Source organism: Mastacembelus armatus, chromosome 2, assembly GCF_900324485.2.
Source record: "Mastacembelus armatus chromosome 2, fMasArm1.2, whole genome shotgun sequence".
In the NCBI taxonomy this organism is placed as follows: Eukaryota; Metazoa; Chordata; class Actinopteri; order Synbranchiformes; family Mastacembelidae; genus Mastacembelus; species Mastacembelus armatus.
The window spans coordinates 10,939,558-10,964,392 of record NC_046634.1 but is presented as its reverse complement, the minus strand read 5'-3'; the positions used below and the strand labels follow the sequence as shown (position 1 = coordinate 10,964,392).

The window sequence follows — 24,835 nt, the reverse complement described above, 5'->3', positions numbered from 1 at the left end:
GAAAGTCTAGATGAAGTTTGGAAGAAGTTGCAGATGAACCGAGCTCAGCCAGTGAAACCAGTACAAGCTTCTACAGACGTCGAGCTGTTTTTACTGTTTAGAGCAGAAACAGAACTGTTCTGGTTCCAGCTGCACACGTCCACATTTTCTGTCTTTCATCACAGGAAACTCAGGATTTTGGGGTTTTGGACTTTGAAGACCTCAAGCTAAAACATCAGCAGGTGAAGTACAGAGACCACAACCAACAGAAGCAACGTGTATAATTTTAAAAAGGGGATAAAGTGAAAAGATCCAGAACTAAACTGATGTTTATGTTAAAGACGCTGTTTCAAATCCCACATTGGTTTTTGTTTGTCCCTCCAATGACTTTGGTGTCAACAGCAGAAACACAAGATAAAAAATATTTCAAACAGGTAAAAGTGAACAATGTTTATCCTGCAATTAATGTAGCAGACACATTTATAGGACTGGAAATATAAAGGAGTTTATTTATTTATTCAGAATTATTCTATTAGTTATTACAGTTGATAATTTGATGAATCTGAAAATGTCTGAGTGAACTTTGACAGACTGGACTTTCTGTTCAACAGTCAGTTTCTGTGAAAGGAGTAGACTGTCTGCTACTCTGGACACAGAGACATGGAGGAACCAGGAAACCAGATGGAAAACCCAGGATACAGAGGCTCAGTGAATGTGGTGTTGAAGGTGTAGTTGTGGATCAGTGTGTCAGAGGAGACTGTGTAGAAGGACAGAGTGCCAGCAGGCCAGTCCAGGTACACTGCTACTCTACCAGAGGAGGAGGAGGGGGAGAAGACAAATCTGCGTTCATTATTGTGTAAGACAGAGTAACCACCATCTGAGCATCTCAGACTCCAGGACTGAGCATTGTATCCAAAATCACAGTCGTCAGTACCTTCTTTCCTTTTGATCCCTCTGTAACTCACTGATATATAAACAATTCCTTCCCACTCCACCTCCCAGTAACAGCGACCAGTCAGACCATTACTACACAGCAACTGAGGCCAGTTGTCAAATCTGTCTGGATGATCAGGATACGACTGATCCTCGTCCACATTGGTTGCCTTCCTGTTGTTGTCAGACAGTTGTAGTTTTCTGTTCACTGTGTTTGTGTCGATTGTGAGTTCACAGGAATCTGATGGAGAGAACAAGACACAGTAACAGCTGCAGTTACTCATCTGTCACCTGGTTGAGTGTGAGCTGCTGTGTTGTCATGAACCTCATTAAAAACACACTTACACTTCTTCAGACCTGGTCTCAACCATTGGACTCCACAAGGATCCATCCTGAAAGGATGAGGGGGGTCAGGTCAGCACAAACCAGTGTTTCCTACATGTGTTATTGTTCATATAAGACTCAAATCCACCATGAAGCCAAAGGACAGAGAAAATGTTTGCAGCTCTTCCTGTCAGACCTCTCCATAACTGAGAGTGTCCAGTCTTGGTGTTTCCCCAAGGCTCCATCCTTGGCCCCTTATTGTTTTCTGTTTACATGCTTCCACTGGGACATTTGATCCATATACACCATATTCTTTATCACTGTTAGCAGCAGATCTCTCCATACCTGAGAGTGTCCAGTCTCCAGTGTGGATCCTTCAGTCCAGCAGACAGGAGTTTCAGTCCAGACTCTCCTGGATGGTTGTAGCTCACGTCCAGCTCTCTCAGATGGGAGGGGTTGGAGCTCAGAGCCGAGGCCAGAGAAGCACAGCCTTCCTCTGTGACCAGACAGCCTGACAGCCTGGGAAACACAAAACAACACACATGGAAGATTCTGGGATGATGCTGCTGTGTCCAGTCACATATAAGATGAATCTGTCAGCAGTGACTCAGTACTCTGGTTGAGGAACCCTCTCTGAATACTGTCTGTTCTTCTTTGTTGTTTTGGTGCCAACTTGATAATATAAGTTCAAACTCATCTGTGATATTTGATAATTCAGCAACAAACATAAAATGATGGAAAATTCTCAGAGTTTAGAAAGTTCTGCTAAAGTTTAGTAAAAGGTCTTGAGACAAATTGTATCAGCAGACACAGTCTCACACAGATTACAGCTGTTTATCACTGATGTCAATCAGGTTTTAATTGGGCATCAGTCAAACAGGTTGATGAATCCTGACCTGAGAGTCTGCAGTTTACAGTGTGGACTCCTGAGTCCATCAGAGACCAGCTTCACTCCTGAGTCCTGCAGGTCGTTGTTACTCAGGTCCAGCTCTCTCAGAGTGGAGGACTGGGAGCTGAGAACTGAGGCCAGAGCTTCACAGCTTCTCTCTGACAGGTTACAGCCGCTCAGCCTGCAGAGGAAATAACAGAGAAAAGGCAAATCTGGACTTAGTTCTTTTTCTCTCGGGTTGAGTCCATCTCAGGGTCTTTTTGTAACGATGAATGAATCCGACTGTCTACACACTCACAGGACTTTCTTGGAGAGTCTGACCACTGGCAGCAGCCTCAGAAGAGCCTCCTCTGAAGCAGAGTATTTCTTCAGGTCAAACACGTCCAGGTCTTGTTCTGATGACAGTAAGATGAAGACCAGAGCTGACAACTGAGCAGGAGACAGTTTTTCTTTGGAGCGTTTCCCTGAACTCAGGAACTGTTGGATCTCCTCCACTAGAGAACGATCCTTCAGTTCATTTAGACAGTGGAACAGGTTGATGCTTCTCTCTGGAGACAGATTCTCACTGAACTTGGTCTTGATGTACTGGACTGTTTCCTGACTGGTCTGAGAGCTACTTCCTGTCTGGGTCAGTAGACCATGTAGAAGAGTCTGATTGGTCTGGAGTGAAAGGCCCAGGAGGAAGCGCAGGAACAGGTCCAGGTGTCCATTTGGACTGTGTAAGGCCTTGTCCACAGCACTCTGGTAGAAGAGATTCTCTACAGATTGGTCTCTTCTGGTATCAGACGTCTGGGAGGTTGTTTGTTCCTCTGACAGCAGATTGACTCCAGAGTTGATGAAGGTCAGATGGACATGAAGAGCAGCCAGAAACTCCTGAACGCTCAGGTGGATGAAGCAGAACACCTGCTCCTGGTACAGTCCTCTCTCCTCTTTAAAGATCTGTGTGAACACTCCTGAGTACACTGAGGCTGCTCTGAGATCGATGCCACACTCTGTCAGGTCGGATTCATAGAAGATCACGTTGCCTTTCTGCAGCTGCTCAAAAGCCAGTTTTCCCAGAGATTCAACCATCTTCCTGTTCTCTGGACTCCAGTGTGGATCTGTTCCAGCTCCTCCCTCATACTTGATGTTCTTCACTTTGGTCTGAACCACCAGGAAGTGGATGTACATCTCAGTCAGGGTGTTGGGCAGCTGTCCTCTCTCTCTGGTTTCCAACAGATCCTCCAGAACTGTAGCAGTGATCCAGCAGAAGACCGGGATGTGGCACATGATGTGGAGGCTTCGTGAGGTCTTGATGTGGGAGATGATGGTACTGGCCTGATCCTTATCTGAGAACCTCTTCCTGAAGTACTGCTCCTTCTGTGGGTCGGTGAACCCTCTGACCTCTGTCACCATGTCGACACACTCAGGAGGGATCTGATTGGCCGCCGCAGGTCGTGTGGTTATCCAGAGGCGAGCGGAGGGAAGCAGTTTCCCCCCGATGAGGTTTGTCAGCAGCACATCCACTGAGGTGGACTCTGTAGCATCAGTCAGGACCTGAGTGTTGTGGAAGTTCAGAGGAAGGCGACACTCATCCAGACCGTCAAAGATGAAGACAACCTGGAAGTCTTCAAACCTGCAGATTCCTTTGGTCTCAGTGAAGAAGTGATGAACCAGTTCCACCAAGTTGAACTTTTTCTCTTTCAGCACATTCAGCTCTCTGAAAGTGAAGGGAAATGTGAACTGGATGTCCTGGTTGGCTTTGTCTTCAGCCCAGTCCAGAGTGAACTTCTGTGTTAAGAAGGTTTTCCCAATGCCAGCCACTCCCTTTGTCATCACTGTTCTGATTGGTCCGTGTCTTCCAGGTGAGGCTTTAAAGATGTCTTCATGTCTGATGGTTATTTCTGGTCTGTCTGGTTTCCTGGATGCTGGATCAATCTGTCTGACCTCATGTTCCTCATTGACCTCTGCAGCCCCTCCCTCTGTGATGTAGAGCTCTGTGTAGATCTGGTTCAGAAGGACTGGGCTTCCTGCTTTAGCGACCCCCTCAAACACACACTGGAACTTCTTCTGCAGGTTGGACTTGAGTTGACGTCGACACATGGCAGGAGATTCTGAAAGAACAGGCAAAGAAACATTTCCTTAAAGAATGAAGATACAGATTTATTCCCCACAGAGAAACATCTCCATCACTTTGGAAATGTCACATATGGCCTTTATCCATCATGTTCAACCTTTATAGAAATCCTCTTACTGCTCTGCAGACAGTCGGCCAGCTCCTCCTGCTTCATTCCCCTCAGGAAGTTCAGTGTGATCTTCAGAAATGCTTCTCTGCTGCTCCTCCTCTGCTCTTCATCCTGACCCTCCAACACCTCCTCATCCTCCCTCTGACTCTCTGGGGAACCTGAAGTCAGAACCTTCTGCATCTTCTTCAGCTCGTTCTTCACAAAAGTGACAATGTGGTTCTCCAGCAGCTGGAACAGAGAACTGTATGAATACCAACTAAAACCCTGGGCCCTGGTCTAAGAAGTGCAGCGTGGAGATGACTGTGAACAGAACAGATGTCAAAGCAGCAGTTGTACATGTACAGACCATAAATACGGAGTCCGGCTGTGTCGGACGCTGCTGGGCAGACTGAGCACCGGGAACCTTTGAGCTCTCCTGGTCCACCCTGTGGAGGAATCATGAAGAATGAGCTCACATGACGTCTGTCTGTCCACACAGAGACCAACACAAGGTAAAGGTCCAGGAAGTGAGATTTGGATGTGAACAGTGGATCAGGTGAGTCCCTGTAGTGGTAAAGCTTTACTAGTCCTGCTGATCCCACTGAGAACCAGCAGCTCAGTCTGCAGCTGTTTGTAGCTTTCAGCTCAGTTTGGTTCAGTCCCAACAGCTCCAACATAGATCTCTCCCTCCCTCACTGAACACTGCTGCAGAGTCCTGGAGCAAGGCACCTACAGCCAGTGTCTGCTTGTGTCAGACTGGTTGTACTGGGCAGCTCCCAGTATGAAAGATCAGAACAAACGGAGCTGGAACTTCTCTCTCAGCTGCTTTTTCATTCTGCACATGATTTCTGTCCTGATGACATTTACGACAGAAACACTTTGGATCTCAGACGTGGTCGGACAACATGTCACACAAACTCCATCTTTTCTAGAAAAACTCGAATCTGACTGAAAGTTACAGCTTACATCTGATCAGCTGCTGGACTTCCTCCTTTGAAGTCAATGACATAGTTTTTTGAGTGGTTGCTCTTGAAGGACACACAGCTGGGTTCAGGAGAGTCTGGTCTCTGCTGCTGGATCCTGAAACAAAGACAGAGCTGATAAATGTGCATGTTGGATAAAAACTGATGAAAATATGTTCAATCTTTTCATTAACACACAAACTGACATTTTGTCTGTCTGAAACAACCTTTGGTCCATTTTAAATTGTTTCCTTCCATCAGCAGATTGTCTGAATTGCAGAGGAGGCTCCATGGATCCATCACTCATCATGGACACAGAATCAGGTCCAGGTCCAGGAGATCCTGGTCTGTGCTGCTGCTCTGGGCTTGAACACAACACACACAGAGCAGTGAGTGTGAATAATGATGGAGCAGTGATGTTTGGTGCTGAGCTCTGACATGGAGAAGAGTCCTGGACTCTCCCAGATCCTCATCTCACCTCTGAGCTTCGGTCTGGCTCTCATGGTCCCCACACAGACTGGGCTTAGAGGGACGGACTCCCTCCCGTCTGTCCTCACACTGATCCATGCTGCTGAATCCACATCAGCTCACACACAGTTTGTCCCTTCACCTGGACAGGAGACACAAATCATTCAGATGCTGCTTCTGGATCAAACAAGTCCAGGCTGAACAAACGTGGAACATAACCTTAGACAAAGTGCCTGTGGCTGCCATCACTGCTGTACTGTCAATATGAGGAGATGCTGTTCTCCAGAGACTCCTCCACAGCCTCATTACACAGCAGGACAACAGAAACAGGAAGCGCCTCCGATTCATTTGGGGTTGTATGTTTTATTTTGAAAGGCTCCACAGGAAACACCAGTATACTGATGTATCTGACTTTACTCTGGTGGAGACGAAGGTTTTCTACCCGTAAACTGGGGCGCTGTCACAGATTCTGGGCTCATGAAAGAATCTAATTCGGACCCACCTACATAAGGTTGTAGATCTGTTTCCTGGACTCCTGTGAGTCCTGGGCCATTATGGAAATGTCCAGACTCCCCACCCCTCCCCATTTGTGGCTCCTGTGGCCATAAATAAATGGACACTGACGGCAATAAACATCAGCTGTTCATCAGATTGTTTGATTCACTAAATCAATAATCAATAATCCAACAACATGGAGACAAAGACTGTCCAACAAAAGACAAAGTGATGTTAGTAAAGACAAAGTGAAGGTAAACTCACAGTTTGTTCAGTCCAACACTCCTCACTCGACGCCTACATGGAACAGTCTGACACACCTGGAATGTTAACAGGTACAGACGTTGGACTGGTTTTGTCAGACTCACCTTTGTCTGTTCCCTGTAAACTTTACAGACTGGTTCTCAGGGAGTGAGGGTCACATGATGAAGTCTGAAGAATCCAGTCAGTCAAACAGTTACTCAGTTTTGATGCTCTTCTCATTTTAAACTGAATTAAACTCAAAAATTGAATTAAAATGAATGAAATACAGTCTGCAAAACAAACAGGCTTCATATCCAACAGGATTCAGTGATGATCAGGATCAATCAACAGTATTGATGAGTGATGGAGACAGCTGAGGATCAGTCATAGTTTGAATAATATTCCAAGTCCATGTCAGTGTGTGTCAGTATTAATGTGTGTATTAATATGGAGAGAGCTGCAGTTCCTCACTGTGACCACTGGAGGGCGCTGATCACTCACATCTGTTGTTCTTCTGTTTCTGCTCCATCTGACTTTATTCCACATCTACTCTCATGTTCCTCGTCACATTATTGACAGTGAACTGATCAGTGTTTACTGCCCTCAGGTGGTCACAGTGAGGAACTGCAGCACTGATCAAAATGTTGATCTATTCATTTGACTTGACTGCTCCTTAAAAGTGATTGTTGTGTGGTGAACACAGCTTCCATAACATTCACTATTTTGTCTGGGTCTGAAATATGAACATTTACTCTTTATCATTATAGACTTTTTTATTGCAGTTTGTCCAACACACAGAACAAACCTGTGTCCACTGGACAAGAATCTGTGAATATCTGGAATCATTGTGGACGTTGGTCTCAGGTCCCTGCAGCTCAGTGATTCCTCTCTGATGTCACAGTTTGTCACATCTGCAGCAAACTGCAGCTGGACTTCAGAGAAACACAACAGACTGATATTCAGGCTGACGTCTGTCCTGGAACAATCATTTTCATCTTTCGGAGGTTTTCCTCTGGAATGAGAAGACACTTACCAGGAATCATTTCAAACAGGTTCAAAATGAAACTGACTCCATGAATCTGAAAATGTCTGAGTGAACTTTGACAGACTGGACTTTCTGTTCAACAGTCAGAAAGTTTCTGTGACAGGAGGAGACTGTCTGCTACTCTGGACACAGAGACACAGAGGAATCAGGAAACCAGGTTTTAAACCCAGGATACAGAGACTCAGTGAATGTGGTGTTGAAGGTGTAGATGTGGATCAGTGTGTCAGAGGAGACTGTGTAGAAGGACAGAGTGCCAGCAGGCCAGTCCAGGTACACTGCTACTCTACCAGAGGAGGAGGAGGAGGGGGAGACAGCTGTTAGTTCATTATTGTGCCAAGCAGAGTAACCAGCCTCTGAGCATCTCAGACTCCAGGACTGAGCATTGTATCCAAACTCACAGTCGTCACTGGCTCCTTTCCTTTTGATTCCTCTGTAACTCACTGATAAATCAACTACTCTTTCCCACTCCACCTCCCAGTAACAGCGACCAGTCAGACCATTACTGCACAGCAGCTGATGCCAGTTGTCAAATCTGTCTGGATGATCAGGATACGACTGATCCTCGTCCACACGAGTCACCTTCCTGTTGTTGTCAGACAGTTGTAGTTTTCTGTGCACTGTGTTTGTGTCGATTGTGAGTTCACAGGAATCTGATGGAGAGAACAAGACACAGTAACAGCTGCAGTTACTCATCTGTCACCTGGTTGAGTGTGAGCTGCTGCGTTGTCATGAACCTCATTAAAAACACACTTACACTTCTTCAGACCTGGTTTCAACCATTGGACTCCACCAGGCTCCATCCTGAAAGGACAAGGGGGGTCAGGTCACCACAAACCAGTGTTTCCTACATGTGTTATTGTTCATATAAGACTCAAATCCACCATGAAGCCAAAGGACAGAGAAAATGTTTGCAGCTCTTCCTGTCAGACCTCTCCATAACTGAGAGTGTCCAGTCTTGGTGTTTCCCAAGGCTCCATCCTTGGCCCCTTATTGTTTTCTGTTTACATGCTTCCACTGGGACATTTGATCCATATACACCATATTCTTTATCACTGTTAGCAGCAGACCTCTCCATACCTGAGAGTGTCCAGTCTCCATAGTGGATCCTTCGGTCCAGCAGACAGGAGTTTCAGTCCGGACTCTCCTGGATGATTGTAGCTCAGGTCCAGCTCTCTCAGATGGGAGGGGTTGGAGCTCAGAGCCGAGGCCAGAGAAGCACAGCCTTCGTCTGTGACCAGACAGCCTGACAGCCTGGGAAACACAAAACAACATGCTACCCTTTTATTTTTTAACTCTGCCCACGAAAATCATTAGTTAACATGGTCCCTAGTCAGTAGACCACCACTGGTTTTATAGTTTATCTTGAGGGAAACATGAATTTCGAAATCTCTTGTCTACTCATCAGGCTGATGAATCCTGACCTGAGAGTCTCCAGTTTACAGTGTGGACTCCTGAGTCCATCAGAGACCAGCTTCACTCCTGAGTCCTGCAGGTCGTTGTTACTCAGGTCCAGCTCTCTCAGAGTGGAGGACTGGGAGCTGAGAACTGAGACCAGAGCTTCACAGCTTCTCTCTGACAGGTTACAGCCGCTCAGCCTGCAGAGGAAATAACAGAGAAAAGGCAAATCTGGACTTAGTTCTTTTTCTCTCAGGTTGAGTCCATCTCAGGGTCTTTTTGTAACGATGAATGAATCCGACTGTCTACACACTTACAGGACTTTCTTGGAGAGACTGACCACTGGCAGCAGCCTCAGAAGAGCCTCCTCTGAAGCAGAGTATTTCTTCAGGTCAAACACGTCCAGGTCTTGTTCTGATGACAGTAAGATGAAGACCAGAGCTGACAACTGAGCAGGAGACAGTTTCTCTTTGGAGCGTTTCCCTGATCTCAGGAACTGTTGGATCTCCTCCACTAGAGAACCATCCTTCAGTTCATTCAGACAGTGGAACAGGTTGATGCTTCTCTCTGGAGACAGATTCTCACTGAACTTGGTTTTGATGTACTGGGCTGTTTCCTGATTGGTCTGAGAGCCACTTCCTGTCTGTGTCAGCAAACCTTGTAGGAGAGTCTGATTGGTCTGGAGTGAAAGGCCCAGGAGGAAGCGCAGGAACAGGTCCAGGTGTCCATTTGGACTGTGTAAGGCCTTGTCCACAGCACTCTGGTAGAAGAGGTTCTCTGCAGATTGGTCTCTTCTGGTCTCAGAGGTCTGGGAGGTTGTTTGTTCCTCTGACAGCAGATTGACTCCAGAGTTGATGAAGGTAAGATGGACATGAAGAGCAGCCAAAAACTCCTGAACGCTCAGATGGACGAAGCAGAACACCTGCTCCTGGTACAGTCCTCTCTCCTCTTTAAAGATCTGTGTGAACACTCCTGAGTACACTGAGGCTGCTCTGAGATCGATGCCACACTCTGTCAGGTCGGATTCATAGAAGATCACGTTGCCTTTCTGCAGCTGCTCAAAAGCCAGTTTTCCCAGAGTCTCAACCATCTTCCTGTTCTCTGGACTCCAGTGTGGATCTGTTCCAGCTCCTCCCACATACTTGATGTTCTTCACTTTGGTCTGAACCACCAGAAAGTGGATGTACATCTCAGTCAGGGTCTTGGGCAGCTGTCCCCTCTCTCTGGTTTCCAACAGATCCTCCAGAACTGTAGCAGTGATCCAGCAGAAGACCGGGATGTGGCACATGATGTGGAGGCTTCGTGAGGCCTTGATGTGGGAGATGATGGTACTCGCCTGATCCTTATCTGCGAACCTCTTCCTGAAGTACTGATCCTTCTGTGGGTCAGTGAACCCTCTGACCTCTGTCACCATGTCGACACAGTCAGGAGGGATCTGATTGGCCGCCGCAGGTCGTGTGGTTATCCAGAGGCGAGCAGAGGGAAGCAGTTTCCCCCTGATGAGGTTTGTCAGCAGCACATCCACTGAGGTGGACTCTGTAGTATCAGTCAGGATCCGAGTGTTGTGGAAGTCCAGAGGAAGGCGACACTCATCCAGACCGTCAAAGATGAAGACAACCTGGAAGTCTTCAAACCTGCAGATTCCTTTGGTCTCAGTGAAGAAGTGATGAACCAGTTCCACCAAGCTGAACTTTTTCTCTTTCAGTACATTCAGCTCTCTGAAAGTGAAGGGAAATGTGAACTGGATGTCCTGGTTGGCTTTGTCTTCAGCCCAGTCCAGAGTGAACTTCTGTGTTAAGAAGGTTTTCCCAATGCCAGCCACTCCCTTTGTCATCACTGTTCTGATTGGTCCGTGTCTTCCAGGTGAGGCTTTAAAGATGTCTTCATGTCTGATGGTGATTTCTGGTCTGTCTGGTTTCCTGGATGCTGGATCAATCTGTCTGACCTCATGTTCCTCATTGACCTCTGCAGACCCTCCCTCTGTGATGTAGAGTTCTGTGTAGATCTGGTTCAGAAGGACTGGGCTTCCTGCTTTAGCGACCCCCTCAAACACACACTGGAACTTCTTCTGCAGGTTGGACTTGAGTTGACGTCGACACATGGCAGGAGATTCTGAAAGAACAGGCAAAGAAACATTTCCTTAAAGAATGAAGATACAGATTTATTCCCCACAGAGAAACATCTCCATCACTTTGGAAATGTCACATATGGCCTTTATCCATCATGTTCAACCTTTATAGAAATCCTCTTACTGCTCTGCAGACAGTCGGCCAGCTCCTCCTGCTTCATTCCCCTCAGGAAGTTCAGTGTGATCTTCAGAAATGCTTCTCTGCTGCTCCTCCTCTGCTCTTCATCCTGACCCTCCAACACCTCCTCATCCTCCCTCTGACTCTCTAGGGAACCTGAAGTCAGAACCTTCTGCATCTTCTTCAGCTCGTTCTTCACAAAAGTGACAATGTGGTTCTCCAGCAGCTGGAACAGAGAACTGTATGAATACCAACTAAAACCATGGCCCCCAAACATCAGGTCCATGTTGGACCCTGGTCTAAGAAGTGCAGCGTGGACATGGCTGTGAACAGAACAGATGTCAAAGCAGCAGTTGTACATGTACAGACCATAAATACGGAGTCCGGCTGTGTCGGACGCTGCTGGGCAGACTGAGCACCGGGAACCTCTGAGCTCTCCTGGTCCACCCTGTGGAGAAATCATGAAGAATGAGCTCACATGACGTCTGTCTGTCCACACAGAGACCAACACAAGGTTAAGGTCCAGGAAGTGAGATTCGGATGTGAACAGTGGATCAGATGAGTCCCTGTAGTGGTAAAGCTTTACTAGTCCTGCTGTTGTCCAAAGTGACATTTTGGACATTCTAAAACAACACGAGTGATCTTGGTCTCTGTGATGCTTGACGGTCTTGTCACCCTGATGTCAGGGAATACACTTTCTACTCACCACTTCACCACTCATATTCCCGTCTACATCTTTGATTTATCGCATCACTATCAGTGATCATGCACTAGTCTCTGTCTGTGACCAGAAAGAGAGACGCACCAAGGAATAGATCTTGGAGATTTAACACATTTTTACTTTAACTATCTCCAAAGGAAGTGGGCAGTATTTCTGGAAGCTAAACCACATGGTTCTCTTGGAAGCAGTGAAGGCAGATATGAGAGGCAAAACATTCTCCTACTCATCACAGCTGAAATGCAAAGAGAGATCACTAGAAATAGAAGTGGAACAAAAAATGAAAACGTTAGAAGCTGCTTCTGCTGCTTCTCCAGAAGAGAACACACTGACCAATATGAGGTTTGAACTAAACAAAATAATTGAAAATAAAAAACAGTTGCAAGTGCAAAGATTAGACCTAGAGAACTTTGAACATGGCATCATGTCAGTTCCTCAGATGGAAATATCACACATGACCCTATAGAAATAAATAACACCTTTAGAAACTGTTACAGTAAATTCGTTGCTGATTCCTGAACACTGTGGATCTGCCAAAACTAAATGATGAACAGATCCTGGATTCACCCATCACAGGGGCTGAACCCCAAGAAGTCAAACAAAGGCTGTGGACCCTAGGCTGAGTGGGGGGTGGCAGTGTGGTGGCCTCCTGCTCTTGCTCTGTTTAACATTGGGTAACGAATGTGCACACGCACATCACTGCACTTGTTATTTTCTATTGTCTGTCTTCCCTCTCTCTCTGTACCTTCTGCCCCCCTACCCCCAATTTGTCCTGTACCATCATCAAAATGAACCAGATCTTTTCAAAAAGAGGAGCTTGTTCAACACCTTGGAAAAGAAACTCAGTTGGCCCAGCACGGCATCCAGATCGTCACACTTTATGGCAAGCAGAAACACTTTGGGTCTCAGACGTGGTCGGACAACATGTCACACAAACTCCATCTTTTCTAGAAAAACTCGACTCTGACTGAAAGTTACAGCTTACATCTGATCAGCTGCTGGACTTCCTCCTTTGAAGTTAATTAAACCACCCATTGACCAGTCACTCTTGAAGGACACACAGCTGGGTTCAGGAGAATCTGGTCTCTGCTGCTGGATCCTGAAACAAAGACAGAGCTGATAAATGTGCATGTTGGATAAAAACTGATGAAAATATGTTCAATCTTTTCATTAACACACAAACTGACATTTTGTCTTTCTGAAACAACCTTTGGTCCATTTTAAATCGTTTCCTTCCATCAGCAGATTGTCTGAGTTGCAGAGGACGGTCCATGGATCTATCACTCATCATGGACACAGAATCGGGTCCAGGTCCAGGAGATCCTGGTCTGTGCTGCTGCTCTGGTCTTGAACACAACACACACAGAGCAGTGAGTGTGAATAATGATGGAGCAGTGATGTTTGGTGCTGAGCTCTGACATGGAGAAGAGTCCTGGACTCTCCCAGATCCTCATCTCACCTCTGAGCTTCGGTCTGGCTCTCATGGTCTCCACACAGACTGGGTTTAGAGGGACGGACTCCCTCCCGTCTGTCCTCACACTGATCCATGCTGCTGAATCCACATCAGCTCACACAGACTTTGTCCCTTCACCTGGAGAGGAGACACAAATCATTCAGATGCTGCTTTGCATCATTTCTCCTGTAAAACCATCAGCTGCTGCTTCTCTGTTTGCTGTCAGTGTCAGTTGATGCAGTCAGACAGTGTGAGGCAGAGGAAGCTGCCATCAGCTGCTGCACTTCTACTGTCAGGACACTAGATGGACCCATGAAGCTGCTGAGGCCTCGAGAGACTCACTCGAGCAGCAGCTGCGCCTGTAAGTCAGGGATGTCAAAGTCCAGTCCTAAAGGGCCACTATCCTGTTTCTTTTAAAACCACATCTGACCTTAAAGCTTCTGATTGGCTGAACACACCTGACCCAGGTAATCAGCAGGGCCAGGGAGGGATAGTTGGAAAACAAGTAGGACAGTGGTCCCTGAGAACTGGACTACATGTCCTGAGACTGATCTGATCACCCACTCCATTCACTCTCTCACTCACTCACTCACTCACTCCATTCACTCAACTCATTCACTCATTCACTCACTCACTCACACTCCACTCACTCACCCCACCTCATTCACTCACCCCACTCAACTCACTCACTCACTCCACTCACTCCTTCCAGACTAATCAATGTATCATCTTCACACAGACCCCATATATATAGCTTGATGTTTGCCTTGCACTCCTTTTACTCTGAGCACAATAAGTAGGCGACTGACCAAGCCGTTATCTGTCGAAGAGGTTCTGGTCCAGGTTTTTGGACATGATGAAGAGGGCACTGAAATTGAACCAGAGAGAGAGGAGGATGTCTCAGAAGTGGAAGACAACACAGATTTTGATCCAGACTTTGAGGAGACTGACCAGTCAACAGATGGAGAGGGAGAGGCACCTGAAGAACAGGCACCTGAGGAGACATTCCAGTCCAAGAGTGGACACTTGCTCTGGTCTTCATCCCCCCAGGATAGAGGAAGTAGAGCGAGAGTGGAAAACATCATAAAGATGACGCCAGGGCCAACATGGTATGTGACATCTCGTGTGGATGACATCAAGTCCATCTTCCAACTCTTTTTACCAGAGTCCACTGAAGGAATAATACTGGAGATGACAAACCTGGAGGGGAAGCGTGTGTTTGGGGACACCTGGAGAGAAATCACCTGGTAGACCTCCAAGCCTACATAGGTCTGTTAATTTTAGCAGAAGTATATTGCTCAAACAATGAGGCTACAAAAAGTCTGTGGGATGCAGAGTCTGGCAGGCCTATATTCCGGGCAACTATGTCTTCACCACAGCTTCATGTCCTTTCAAGAATTATTCGATTTGATAACAGAGATACACGACCCGTCCGCTGGCGAAATGACAAACTGGCTGCCATCAGGAACATTTGGGACAGGTGGGTGGAGCGCCTACCCCTAATGTACAATCCAGGTCCTGAGGTGACAGTTGATGAGCGCCTGGTTCCTTTCAGAGGTCGTTGTTCTTTCAAGGTGTACATTCCAAGCAAACCACGGAAATATGGAATAAAAATCTGGGCAGCATGTGACGCCAGGAGCAGCTATGCCTGGAATATGCAGGTATACATGGGGAAACCCAGTACTGGAAGGGCCCAAAAAAACCAGGGCACACGTGTTGTGCTGGACATGACAACCGGTCTCCAAGGGCATAATATCACGTGACAACTTCTTCACATCATATGCTCTTGGTCAGAAGCTGCTGAGCTCAGTGTCACATGCCACTCATGTGCATGAAGTCCCATGCACGCGCGCGCACACACACACACACACACGACTTCATGTTGAGTTTGGTCTTTGGTTTTCCATTTGGTTTTTACATTACATGTTCATTTTGTAAAACATTTTCACTGCAGTTATTTTATGTCTAACTCTATAAATTCATGTTAAACACTTTGAGACGTTCACAGCTAAAGAATGTTGAATAAAAATGTGGTGGTGAAAAATGTTTTTTGTGCTAATTTAAGAGAAGTTCAAACAGACCGAGCATTTTTAACCGGGAACACTAAAGTGAGAACAGCTGGACCTCAGCGCAGAGTGACGGTGGTGGTCTCAGAACATCATGTTGGACGTGTCGCCTCCTCTAGCGGCCAAAAGCTGCGCGCACCGCGGGAACGTTATAACGGAACATTTGGGTTCCACCTTGAACAGGTAACCGGCCCAGGCCAGAAGCTTCCGGCAACGTTTTGTTTTGTTTGATTTGTTTTCAGAAACGTGACAAATGAATGTGGGGCACAGGCGCCATTTTACTCACCTGGACTTCACAGGCTGGTGCTTCAGTTTGAAGCCTCTTGTGATTTAAAGAACCTCCAACTAGAACCTCCAACTAGAAAACCTTGATAACAAACCAGCTTCTCCAGATCAAATAAAACTAGTCCTGTCAAAAACCAAGTCCCTGTAATGAAGAAGAGATCCACTTTCTTAGCTTTTCCCCTGAGCTGCTTCTCTTTTCTGTCTTGAGCTTCTCTCACTTTCGCTTTCACCCCCTGGTTCAGGCCATATTTTCAAATAAATTTCCGCGAGAGCCATAAAATATTTTTTAACAGTGAATACAACTAAATGCGTGTATTTTTCGACCAACAATTTTAGAGTATAATAAGTCTCTGGATGTATTCTTTTTGAAAATATTGAAGCTAACCAATAATAAATAAAACACCTCTTACCATTAATGCGACTTCCGGTGCTGGTTTTGCTGAGGGCTTTGTGGTCTGGTTGATACGTGGTGAGGTTCAGCTTCATGCCTCATCTGTTAAACGTGGTGATGGACTTAAAAAGACGAGTCTGCTCACGAATCTCTCCAAAGCTTTGGATGGTCTGCAGGACTTCCTGCTGACTGGCCTGCACTGTGCACAGTCGCTCCTGACATGCCTTTTCCCCCTTTCCTCCAAACTTTATTTGCATTAAACAAACAAAGGAAACAACAGACAGAACAGACACAAAGCATCTATGGGGGAAAGATAATTTAGCATTAAAATAGACAAATGGCAAAAAAAAAAGAGCAGCACTTAAAATATTAAAATAAGAGACTTAGACATAGAAGCCTGTAGTTTATTCACTTTTTTGTTCAATTCAACCATAAATCTCAGCGATTTAAAGTAATTAGTAAAATAATTTAAAAAATAAGAGAAAGAGGGAGCACAACCATTGCACTTACATGTGTGGATGTGAAACTTAGACAAAAGTACTGACAGTATGAGAGACATCATCATCCAGGTCATCCATAAAATAGATTTAGTCTATTTTTAAAGACGCGAATTGTGGATCTCAGACCAGAAACGTTTAACAAAGGAACAATTAAAAATAAATGTTCAATAGTTTCAGGCTCTTTAGAGCAGAAGGTCCATGGATTAACTTCAAATTTAAAGCACCTCTGATAAAAAATTATTCACAGGGTGAATCACTGTGACTAATTTAAAATGGGTTTCTTTAACTGTAGGAGCAATAGGAAAGGAGAGATAGAAGGAAAAGGACTTTTTACACAAAGAAATATCTAAACAGTCCCTTGAATAACACGAATTAAAGTCTCCAATAGTTTTTGGTTTGAAAACCGAATTAAAAACTTTATTATTACATTTCTTATCCAACAAATTAATGACATCCACTTTTAGGGCAGGCAAGGCAGGGGTTACCAAGGAGTACTGTAAAGAGCCCTGAATGGGTCTAAAGCCTTGAATAAAAAGGGGTGTTCTACGGTGTCAAAGGCTTTTAAAAAATCTAAAAATAAGATAAAGCTATTATCTGAGATCAAATAATTAAAATCCAAAATGTCTAAAATTAAGCAGGTATGATTATGGATATGTCTCCCTTTAATGGAAGCAGATTGTGTTTCCTCTATTATCATATTTAATCCCTTCTTGAGCCTGTTAGCATATACATGAGCTAATCATTTATGATCTACACACAGGAGTGTGATTGGCCTCCAGTTGTCTAAGGAAACTTTATCTTTGTTTGGTTTTGGTATAACTGTGATAATACCATGTTTCATTGTAGGAGACGAGGTACAATTGTATATATGTTCTTTAAATGCTTCATATATCATTTCTCTAATTTCAACCCAAAAGTGTCTATAAAATTCAGCTGTAAGCCCGTCACACCCTGGAGACTTTCCACTTGGCATTTGTAGCGTGGCATTGTCCAGCTCCGTTAAAGTGATTTCTGCTTCTGTTAAAGATCTGACCTGTTCATCTATTTTTGGGGTGTATTTGATAATCAAGTTCAGAAATATATCAGCATCATACTCTGAATATTTGGAACAATGCAAATTAGTCATCAATCAGTTCTTTGTCTTCACTTACATAGTTACCAATATTAAGCTTATTTATAGCCTTCCTGGTCTGTCTGTTTTTTTCTAAATTAAAGAAGGATGATGAATGTTTTTCACCATCCTCCATCCATCTTGCTCTTGAGCGGATGAAAGCACCTTTATCCTTCATCGAGCTTTGATTGCAGCTGATGTAGTTCTGTTTTCCTCACTTAAAGTATTCAAAGCACATAAATTAGTTATTTTAGTCACCATATCTAACTGCTTTTTTCTTTTTCCCTCTTGGATGCCAATTTTCTCAACATTAAATTTGAGCCACTCCCATTTATATGTGGAGGATAGTTCCTTCTGAAGTTTAACTTCCTTAATCAATGTTTTAATCCTAATACAGAAAGAATCATCATTTGGTAAATTACTATTAAATTTCCAGTTGACAATCCTTGACTGTGACAAATTACCATTTAACTTAATTGAAATAGTTATTGCACAGTGATCAGTAAGAGGAGATGGGCAAACATTACAATCCAAGGACTTATCAACTAAATTACTTGAAATAAGCCAGAAGTCCAGTCTAGAGCGATGTCTTTGCCCCGTGTTATTAGACCAAGTATATTGTCTCCTATCTGGATTAGTTACACGCCAAATATCTATAAGATCAAGAGAAGTGGAAAGTTCTGAAATTATAGGGTTAAAAGAATGTGTTCTGAATTGCGTTGGGTCTCTATCGAGTCACTCATCAGGAACTACATTAAAGTCACCTGCCACAGTAACTTTGTCTGTTGAATATAGTGATTTCCAGCATCAGTCATGGGACACAGATCACCAAACAATCGCTTTATTCTTGGCTCGATTATTATAACCATTGAAATTCTTTTCAGGGCTTTACAAAAAAGAAAAACTGCCTTGCGCTTTGTGCCATTTCTTAACCCTCGAACATTTAAAGACAATAAAGAAAAAGTCATAATAAGGTGCATCCTGAGCAGATCTTCTGGGCTTTTCAGCAGGGTATGGCGTCTTTCTGGACCTGGATTTTGACTGTGCCAGCTTGCCTTAAAGCCGTGGTTCCACTGCACTGTCCTTGATATATGTACAGTATATAAGTTGACAGACGGGTAAACTCTTCTATATTCAATGATATCCATTTCCAGCCCTATATTATTGGGTGTTGATCCACCTTTTAAGAAGCCAGATTGTGTTTCTGCAATAAGGTTTGAAATCCCTGTTTGAAGGCGAGTGGTGAAAATATAAATAAGCAGTTTATAGTCAGAGTTTCTAAGAGTGATGGTAAGTAAGATGGCGCCCCCTGCTGACTCCAAAGTGCCATGACTGAAACAGACTTTGTCTCCCATTGAGTCCAAAATAAAGTGTCTTCTACCTTGGAGCGGGTTTCTAGTGATAATAATAATAATATGAGCATTTTTTCCTTTGCAAAATAAAACAAAGGCTTTTCTTTTGGTTCTTTCTCTGAGGCCCCTTGTATCGACTGAAATAAGAGACAGATCATCTTTTAACATAAACATCAAACAAAAGGAACAAAAAACAGCAAAACACAATTTTCTTAGCTGTTATAGAAACAGTGGTGAGAGACTTAACAGACAGGTCAGGTTTTCTCCCTTTGGTACCAAAACCTAGAACATAAAGTCTTCACACAGGAACTCACTTGACCTTAGGAACCAATCTTCTTGGCACGACTCTTGGACCATTAATGAAGGCGCACGGCCTCTAAACATGGTCCCGAGACCCTCTGCTCCCACTGTTCGGTCCAAGTCCTTCCCTTTGCTGAGGACTAACCTGTCCAACACCCCACATGAATCCCAGCATCATAGAAGCTCCAGACCAGCTGCAAATCAAAGTCCACGTAGGAACCACACAGCTCCGGAACCCGCCTGAGACTCGACGCATTTTGACGTTTCTTCCGTGTGAAAGTCGTGGACTGACGCCCGGCAGTAAACTCCAGTGGTGCTCAGCAAACACAAGCTTCTAATAGCGGATTCGGCGACGTCGTTTCGTCTCATTTAAGCAGATTTAAGCCACAAACCGGACTAAAGCCGCGGCGAATCCCACTGACTCCACAGGAACTCGCTTTCTTTCTTCTTCGTGAGCTTTAACTGCGGTAGCGACCGGCACAGTGGGAGCATCACCGCCCCCTGCTGCTCTGGAGGAGAACCGGGCTCTGACCGGCCCCCTCTGTTTGCCTGTTGGCCAAACTTTGTTCTATTAAAAACCATTTCAGCCAAAACAAGAGAACAATGCTAACAGTGCTAACAATGCTAACCTCTGCGGGACTTTGTACCCGGGAAATGAAGGTTCAGTCCAGAATAAACACAACTGACCATGATACAGTTCACACACACACACACACACACACACATTCATTCAAATATTGGAGACTTTCTATTCAGTCTGATAATGACACGGATGTTATTTCACTGCTGCAAACGGCTTTTCTGTCTGAACTGAGAAATAATCCGTGTGCTTACTGCCCTCCGGTGGTCACACCGGGTCACTACAATCATCAGTATTGATCAGTGATGGAGACGAAACACTAATAAGACACAAAACATATAAGGCCCCATATATTTGAACAAACACACAACACAAAGAACAAAAGCATGTTGTAAAAAATCAAATCAACAGATGGGGCAACATGAAAGGCCAGAAAACATAAAACAGGGAGCCATGAAATTATATTCAATCTATTCAGAAATGAAACAAGCTGAGCTGCTTTGTGTTTGTTAGAAATTCCAAAGATTTTGTCAAAAGGTTTGACTCATTTCTCCAGTGGGTTAAAGTGGGTTTAGTTCTAAAAAGCAACATTTGGGCCTGAAAAATGTCCCTAACAAAATAATAATATTGACACTGGCATCAATCTCACTGTCACTAATAAAGACAGTAACTTTAACTTCTCTTACAGTGAGAGGAGGCAGCTCAATCCCCCTGGACTGGAGCCAGTCCTGAAAACCAAGCCCACATGTACCTTTAAGCAGGAGATATGAAAACCAAGGTGCTTCACAATAACAAAGATACAAATTTAAAATTAAATCAAAGTATGAAATTTCTGTTCAACAGTCAGAAATTTTCAGTAACAGGAGGAGACTCTGTCTGCTACTCTGGACACAGAAACATGGAGGAACCAGGAAACCAGGCTTTAAACCCAGGATACAGAGGCTCAGTGAATGTGGTGTTGAAGGTGTAGATGTGGATCAGTGTGTCAGAGGAGACTGTGTAGAAGGACAGAGTGCCAGCAGGCCAGTCCAGGTACACTGCTACTCTACTAGAGGAGGAGGAAGAGAAGGAAATAAATTTGTGTTCATTATTGTGCAGGACAAAAGAACCACCATCTGAGCATCTCAGACTCCAGGACTGAGCATTGTATCGAAAATCACAGTCGTCAGTACCTCCTTTCCTTTTGATTCCTCTGTAACTCATTGATATATACACAGTTCCTTCCCACTCCAGCTCCCAGTAACAGCGACCAGTCAGACCATTACTACACAGCAGCTGATGCCAATGGTCAAATCTGTCTGGATGATCAGGATACGACTGATCCTCCTCCACACGAGTGACTTTCCTGTTGTTGTCAGACAGTTGTAGTTTTCTGTTCACTGTGTTTGTGTCGATTGTGAGTTCACAGGAATCTGATGGAGAGAACAAGACACAGTAACAGCTGCAGTTACTCATCTGTCACCTGGTTGAGTGTGAACTGCTGTGTTGTCATGAACCTCATTAAAAACACACTTACACTTCTTCAGACCTGGTTTCAACCATTGGACACCACCAGGCTCCACCCTGAAAGGATGAGGGGTCAGGTCAGCACAAACCAGTGTTTCCTACATGTGTTATTGTTCATATAAGACTAAAATCCACCATGAAGCCAAAAGACAGAGAAAATGTTTGCCGCTCTTCCTGTCAGACCTCTCCATACCTGAGAGTGTCCAGTCTTGGTGTTCCCCAAGGCTCCATCCTTGGCCCCTTATTGTTTTCTTTTTACTGGGACATTTGATCCACAATATTATTTATCACTGTTAGCAGCAGACCTTTCCATACCTGAGAGTGTCCAGTCTCCAGTGTGGATCCTTCAGTTCGGCAGACAGGAGCTTCAGTCCGGACTCTCCTGGATGGTTGTAGCTCAGGTCCAGCTCTCTCAGATGGGAGGGGTTGGAGCTCAGAGCCGAGGCCAGAGAACCACAGCCTTCCTCTGTGACCAGACAGCCTGACAGCCTGGGAAACACAAAACAACACACATGGAAGATCCTTGGATGATGCTGCTGTGTCCAGTCACATACAAGATGAAACTGTCAGCAGTGACTCAGTACTCTGGTTGAGGAACCTTCTCTGAATACTGTCTGTTCTCAGAGTTTAGAAAGTTCTGCTAAAGTTTAGTAAAAGGTCGTGAGACAAATTGTATCAGCAGACACAGTCTCACACAGATTACAGCTGTTTATCACTGATGTCAATCAGATTTTAATTGGGCATCAGTCAAACAGGTTGATGAATCCTGACCTGAGAGTCTGCAGTTTACAGTGTGGACTCCTGAGTCCATCAGAGACCAGCTTCACTCCTGAGTCCTGCAGGTCATTGTTACTCAGGTCCAGCTCTCTCAGAGTGGAGGACTGGGAGCTGAGAACTGAGGCCAGAGCTTCACAGCTTCTCTCTGACAGGTTACAGCCGCTCAGCCTGCAGAGGAAATAACAGAGATAAGGCAAATCTGGACTTAGTTTTTTTTCTATCGGGTTGAGTCCATCTCAGGGTCTTTTTGTAACGATGAATGAATCCAACTGTCTACACACTTACAGGACTTTCTTGGAGAGACTGACCACTGGCAGCAGCCTCAGAAGAGCCTCCTCTGAAGCAGAGTATTTCTTCAGGTCAAACACATCCAGGTCTTGTTCTGATGACAGTAAGATGAAGACCAGAGCTGACAACTGAGCAGGAAACAGTTTTTCTTTGGAGCGTTTCCCTGAACTCAGGAACTGTTGGATCTCCTCCACTAGAGAACCATCCTTCAGTTCATTCAGACAGTGGAACAGGTTGATGCTTCTCTCTGGAGACACATTCTCACTGAACTTGGATTTGATGTACTGGACTGTTTCCTGACTGGTCTGAGAGCCACTTCCTGTCTGGGTCAGCAGACCGTGGAGGAGAGTCTGATTGGTCTGGAGTGAAAGGCCCAGGAGGAAGCGCAGGAACAGGTCCAGGTGTCCATTTGGACTGTGTAAGGCCTTGTCCACAGCACTCTGGTAGAAGAGTTTCTCTGCAGATTGGTCTCTTCTGGTCTCAGACGTCTGGGAGGTTGTTTGTTCCTCTGACAGCAGATTGACTCCAGAGTTGATGAAGGTCAGATGGACATGAAGAGCAGCCAGAAACTCCTGAACGCTCAGGTGGACGAAGCTGAACACCTGCTCCTGGTACAGTCCTCTCTCCTCTTTAAAGATCTGTGTGAACACTCCTGAGTACACTGAGGCTGCTCTGAGATCAATGCCACACTCTGTCAGGTCGGATTCATAGAAGATCACGTTGCCTTTCTGCAGCTGCTCAAAAGCCAGTTTTCCCAGAGACTCAACCATCTTCCTGTTCTGTGGACTCCAGTGTGGATCTGTCCCAGCTCCTCCCTCATACTTGATGTTCTTCACTTTGGTCTGAACCACCAGGAAGTGGATGTACATCTCCGTCAGGGTCTTGGGCAGCTGTCCTCTCTCTCTGGTTTCCAACAGATCCTCCAGAACTGTAGCAGTGATCCAGCAGAAGACTGGGATGTGGCACATGATGTGGAGGCTTCGTGAGGTCTTGATGTGGGAGATGATGGTACTGGCTTGATCCTTATCTGCGAACCTCTTCCTGAAGTACTGATCCTTCTGTGGGTCGGTGAACCCTCTGACCTCTGTCACCATGTCGACACACTCAGGAGGGATCTGATTGGCTGCTGCAGGTCGTGTGGTTATCCAGAGGCGAGCGGAGGGAAGCAGTTTCCTCCCGATGAGGTTTGTCAGCAGCACATCCACTGTGGTGGACTCTGTAGCATCCGTCAGAATCCGAGTGTTGTGGAAGTCCAGAGGAAGGCGACACTCATCCAGACCGTCAAAGATGAAGACAACCTGGAAGTCTTCAAACCTGCAGATTCCTTTGGTCTCAGTGAAGAAGTGATGAACCAGTTCCACCAAGCTGAACTTTTTCTCTTTCAGCACATTCAGCTCTCTGAAAGTGAAGGGAAATGTGAACTGGATGTCCTGGTTGGCTTTGTCTTCAGCCCAGTCCAGAGTGAACTTCTGTGTTAAGAAGGTTTTCCCAATGCCAGCCACTCCCTTTGTCATCACTGTTCTGATTGGTCCATGTCTTCCAGGTGAGGCTTTAAAGATGTCTTCTTGTCTGATGGTGATTTCTGGTCTGTCTGGTTTCCTGGATGCTGGATCAATCTGTCTGACCTCATGTTCCTCATTGACCTCTGCAGCCCCTCCCTCTGTGATGTAGAGTTCTGTGTAGATCTGGTTCAGAAGGACTGGGCTTCCTGCTTTAGCGACCCCCTCAAACACACGCTGGAACTTCTTCTGCAGGTTGGACTTGAGTTGACGTCTGCACATGGCAGGAGATTCTGAAAGAACAGGCAAAGAAACATTTCCTTGAAGAATGAAGATACAGATTTATTCCCCACAGAGAAACATCTCCATCACTTTGGAAATGTCACATATGGCCTTTATCCATCATGTTCAACCTTTCTAGAAATCCTCTTACTGCTCTGCAGACAGTCGGCCAGCTCCTCCTGCTTCATTCCCCTCAGGAAGTTCAGTGTGATCTTCAGAAATGCTTCTCTGCTGCTCCTCCTCTGCTCTTCATCCTGACCCTCCAACACCTCCTCATCCTCCCTCTGACTCTCTGGGGAACCTGAAGTCAGAACCTTCTGCATCTTCTTCAGCTCGTTCTTCACAAAACTGACAATGTGGTTCTCCAGCAGCTGGAACAGAGAACTGTATGAATACCAACTAAAACCATGGCCCCCAAACATCAGGTCCATGTTGGGCCCTGGTCTAAGAAGTGCAGCGTGGAGATGAATGTGAACAGAACAGATGTCAAAGCAGCAGTTGTACATGTACAGACCATAAATACGGAGTCCGGCTGTGTCGGATT

General features: G+C 45.3%; 3 protein-coding genes across 3 annotated transcripts; all 3 read right to left on the bottom strand.

Moving 5' to 3' along the window:
* Positions 1-460: 460 nt before the first annotated feature.
* Positions 461-5,907, bottom strand: LOC113127074 (NLR family CARD domain-containing protein 3-like). The gene is made up of 10 exons (XM_026301294.1): positions 5,770-5,907; positions 5,498-5,656; positions 5,296-5,409; positions 4,697-4,775; positions 4,359-4,578; positions 2,424-4,218; positions 2,133-2,306; positions 1,582-1,755; positions 1,258-1,304; positions 461-1,153 (listed from the first exon to the last, which is right to left on the bottom strand). The coding sequence occupies exons 1-10, from the start codon at positions 5,856-5,858 to the stop codon at positions 621-623; spliced, it is 3,384 nt and encodes a 1,127-aa protein (XP_026157079.1). The 5' UTR covers positions 5,859-5,907; the 3' UTR covers positions 461-620.
* LOC113127075 (NLR family CARD domain-containing protein 3-like) lies at positions 463-13,884 on the bottom strand. The gene is made up of 11 exons (XM_026301296.1): positions 13,361-13,884; positions 13,089-13,247; positions 12,887-13,000; positions 11,553-11,631; positions 11,190-11,409; positions 9,255-11,049; positions 8,964-9,137; positions 8,620-8,793; positions 8,297-8,343; positions 7,585-8,192; positions 463-549 (listed from the first exon to the last, which is right to left on the bottom strand). Exons 1-10 carry the CDS (start codon positions 13,447-13,449, stop codon positions 7,660-7,662), a joined length of 3,384 nt encoding a protein of 1,127 aa, XP_026157081.1. The 5' UTR covers positions 13,450-13,884; the 3' UTR covers positions 463-549; positions 7,585-7,659.
* Positions 13,885-20,322: 6,438 nt separating this feature from the next.
* Positions 20,323-24,827, bottom strand: LOC113127080 (NLR family CARD domain-containing protein 3-like). The gene is made up of 7 exons (XM_026301308.1): positions 24,806-24,827; positions 24,443-24,662; positions 22,508-24,302; positions 22,217-22,390; positions 21,761-21,934; positions 21,456-21,502; positions 20,323-21,351 (listed from the first exon to the last, which is right to left on the bottom strand). The coding sequence occupies exons 1-7, from the start codon at positions 24,806-24,808 to the stop codon at positions 20,819-20,821; spliced, it is 2,946 nt and encodes a 981-aa protein (XP_026157093.1). The 5' UTR covers positions 24,809-24,827; the 3' UTR covers positions 20,323-20,818.
* Positions 24,828-24,835: the final 8 nt, after the last annotated feature.

Excerpts from the sequence above, each read along its gene's own strand:
- LOC113127075 (XM_026301296.1), bottom strand. The coding sequence starts at position 13,449 with ATGGATCAGTGTGAGGACAGACGGGAGGGAGTCCGTCCCTCTAAACCC. Across the intron at positions 13,248-13,360 it reads AGCCAGACCGAAGCTCAGAG|ACCAGAGCAGCAGCACAGAC; the intron begins GTGAGATGAGGA and ends GTTGTGTTCAAG. Across the intron at positions 11,410-11,552 it reads AGCCGGACTCCGTATTTATG|CTGCTGGAGAACCACATTGT; the intron begins GTCTGTACATGT and ends TCTCTGTTCCAG.
- LOC113127074 (XM_026301294.1), bottom strand. The coding sequence starts at position 5,858 with ATGGATCAGTGTGAGGACAGACGGGAGGGAGTCCGTCCCTCTAAGCCC. Across the intron at positions 4,579-4,696 it reads AGCCGGACTCCGTATTTATG|CTGCTGGAGAACCACATTGT; the intron begins GTCTGTACATGT and ends TCTCTGTTCCAG. Across the intron at positions 4,219-4,358 it reads GGCCGACTGTCTGCAGAGCA|AATCTCCTGCCATGTGTCGA; the intron begins GTAAGAGGATTT and ends CTGTTCTTTCAG.
- LOC113127080 (XM_026301308.1), bottom strand. Across the intron at positions 24,303-24,442 it reads GGCCGACTGTCTGCAGAGCA|AATCTCCTGCCATGTGCAGA; the intron begins GTAAGAGGATTT and ends CTGTTCTTTCAG. Across the intron at positions 21,503-21,760 it reads TGGAGACTGGACACTCTCAG|GGTGGAGCCTGGTGGTGTCC; the intron begins GTATGGAAAGGT and ends TCATCCTTTCAG.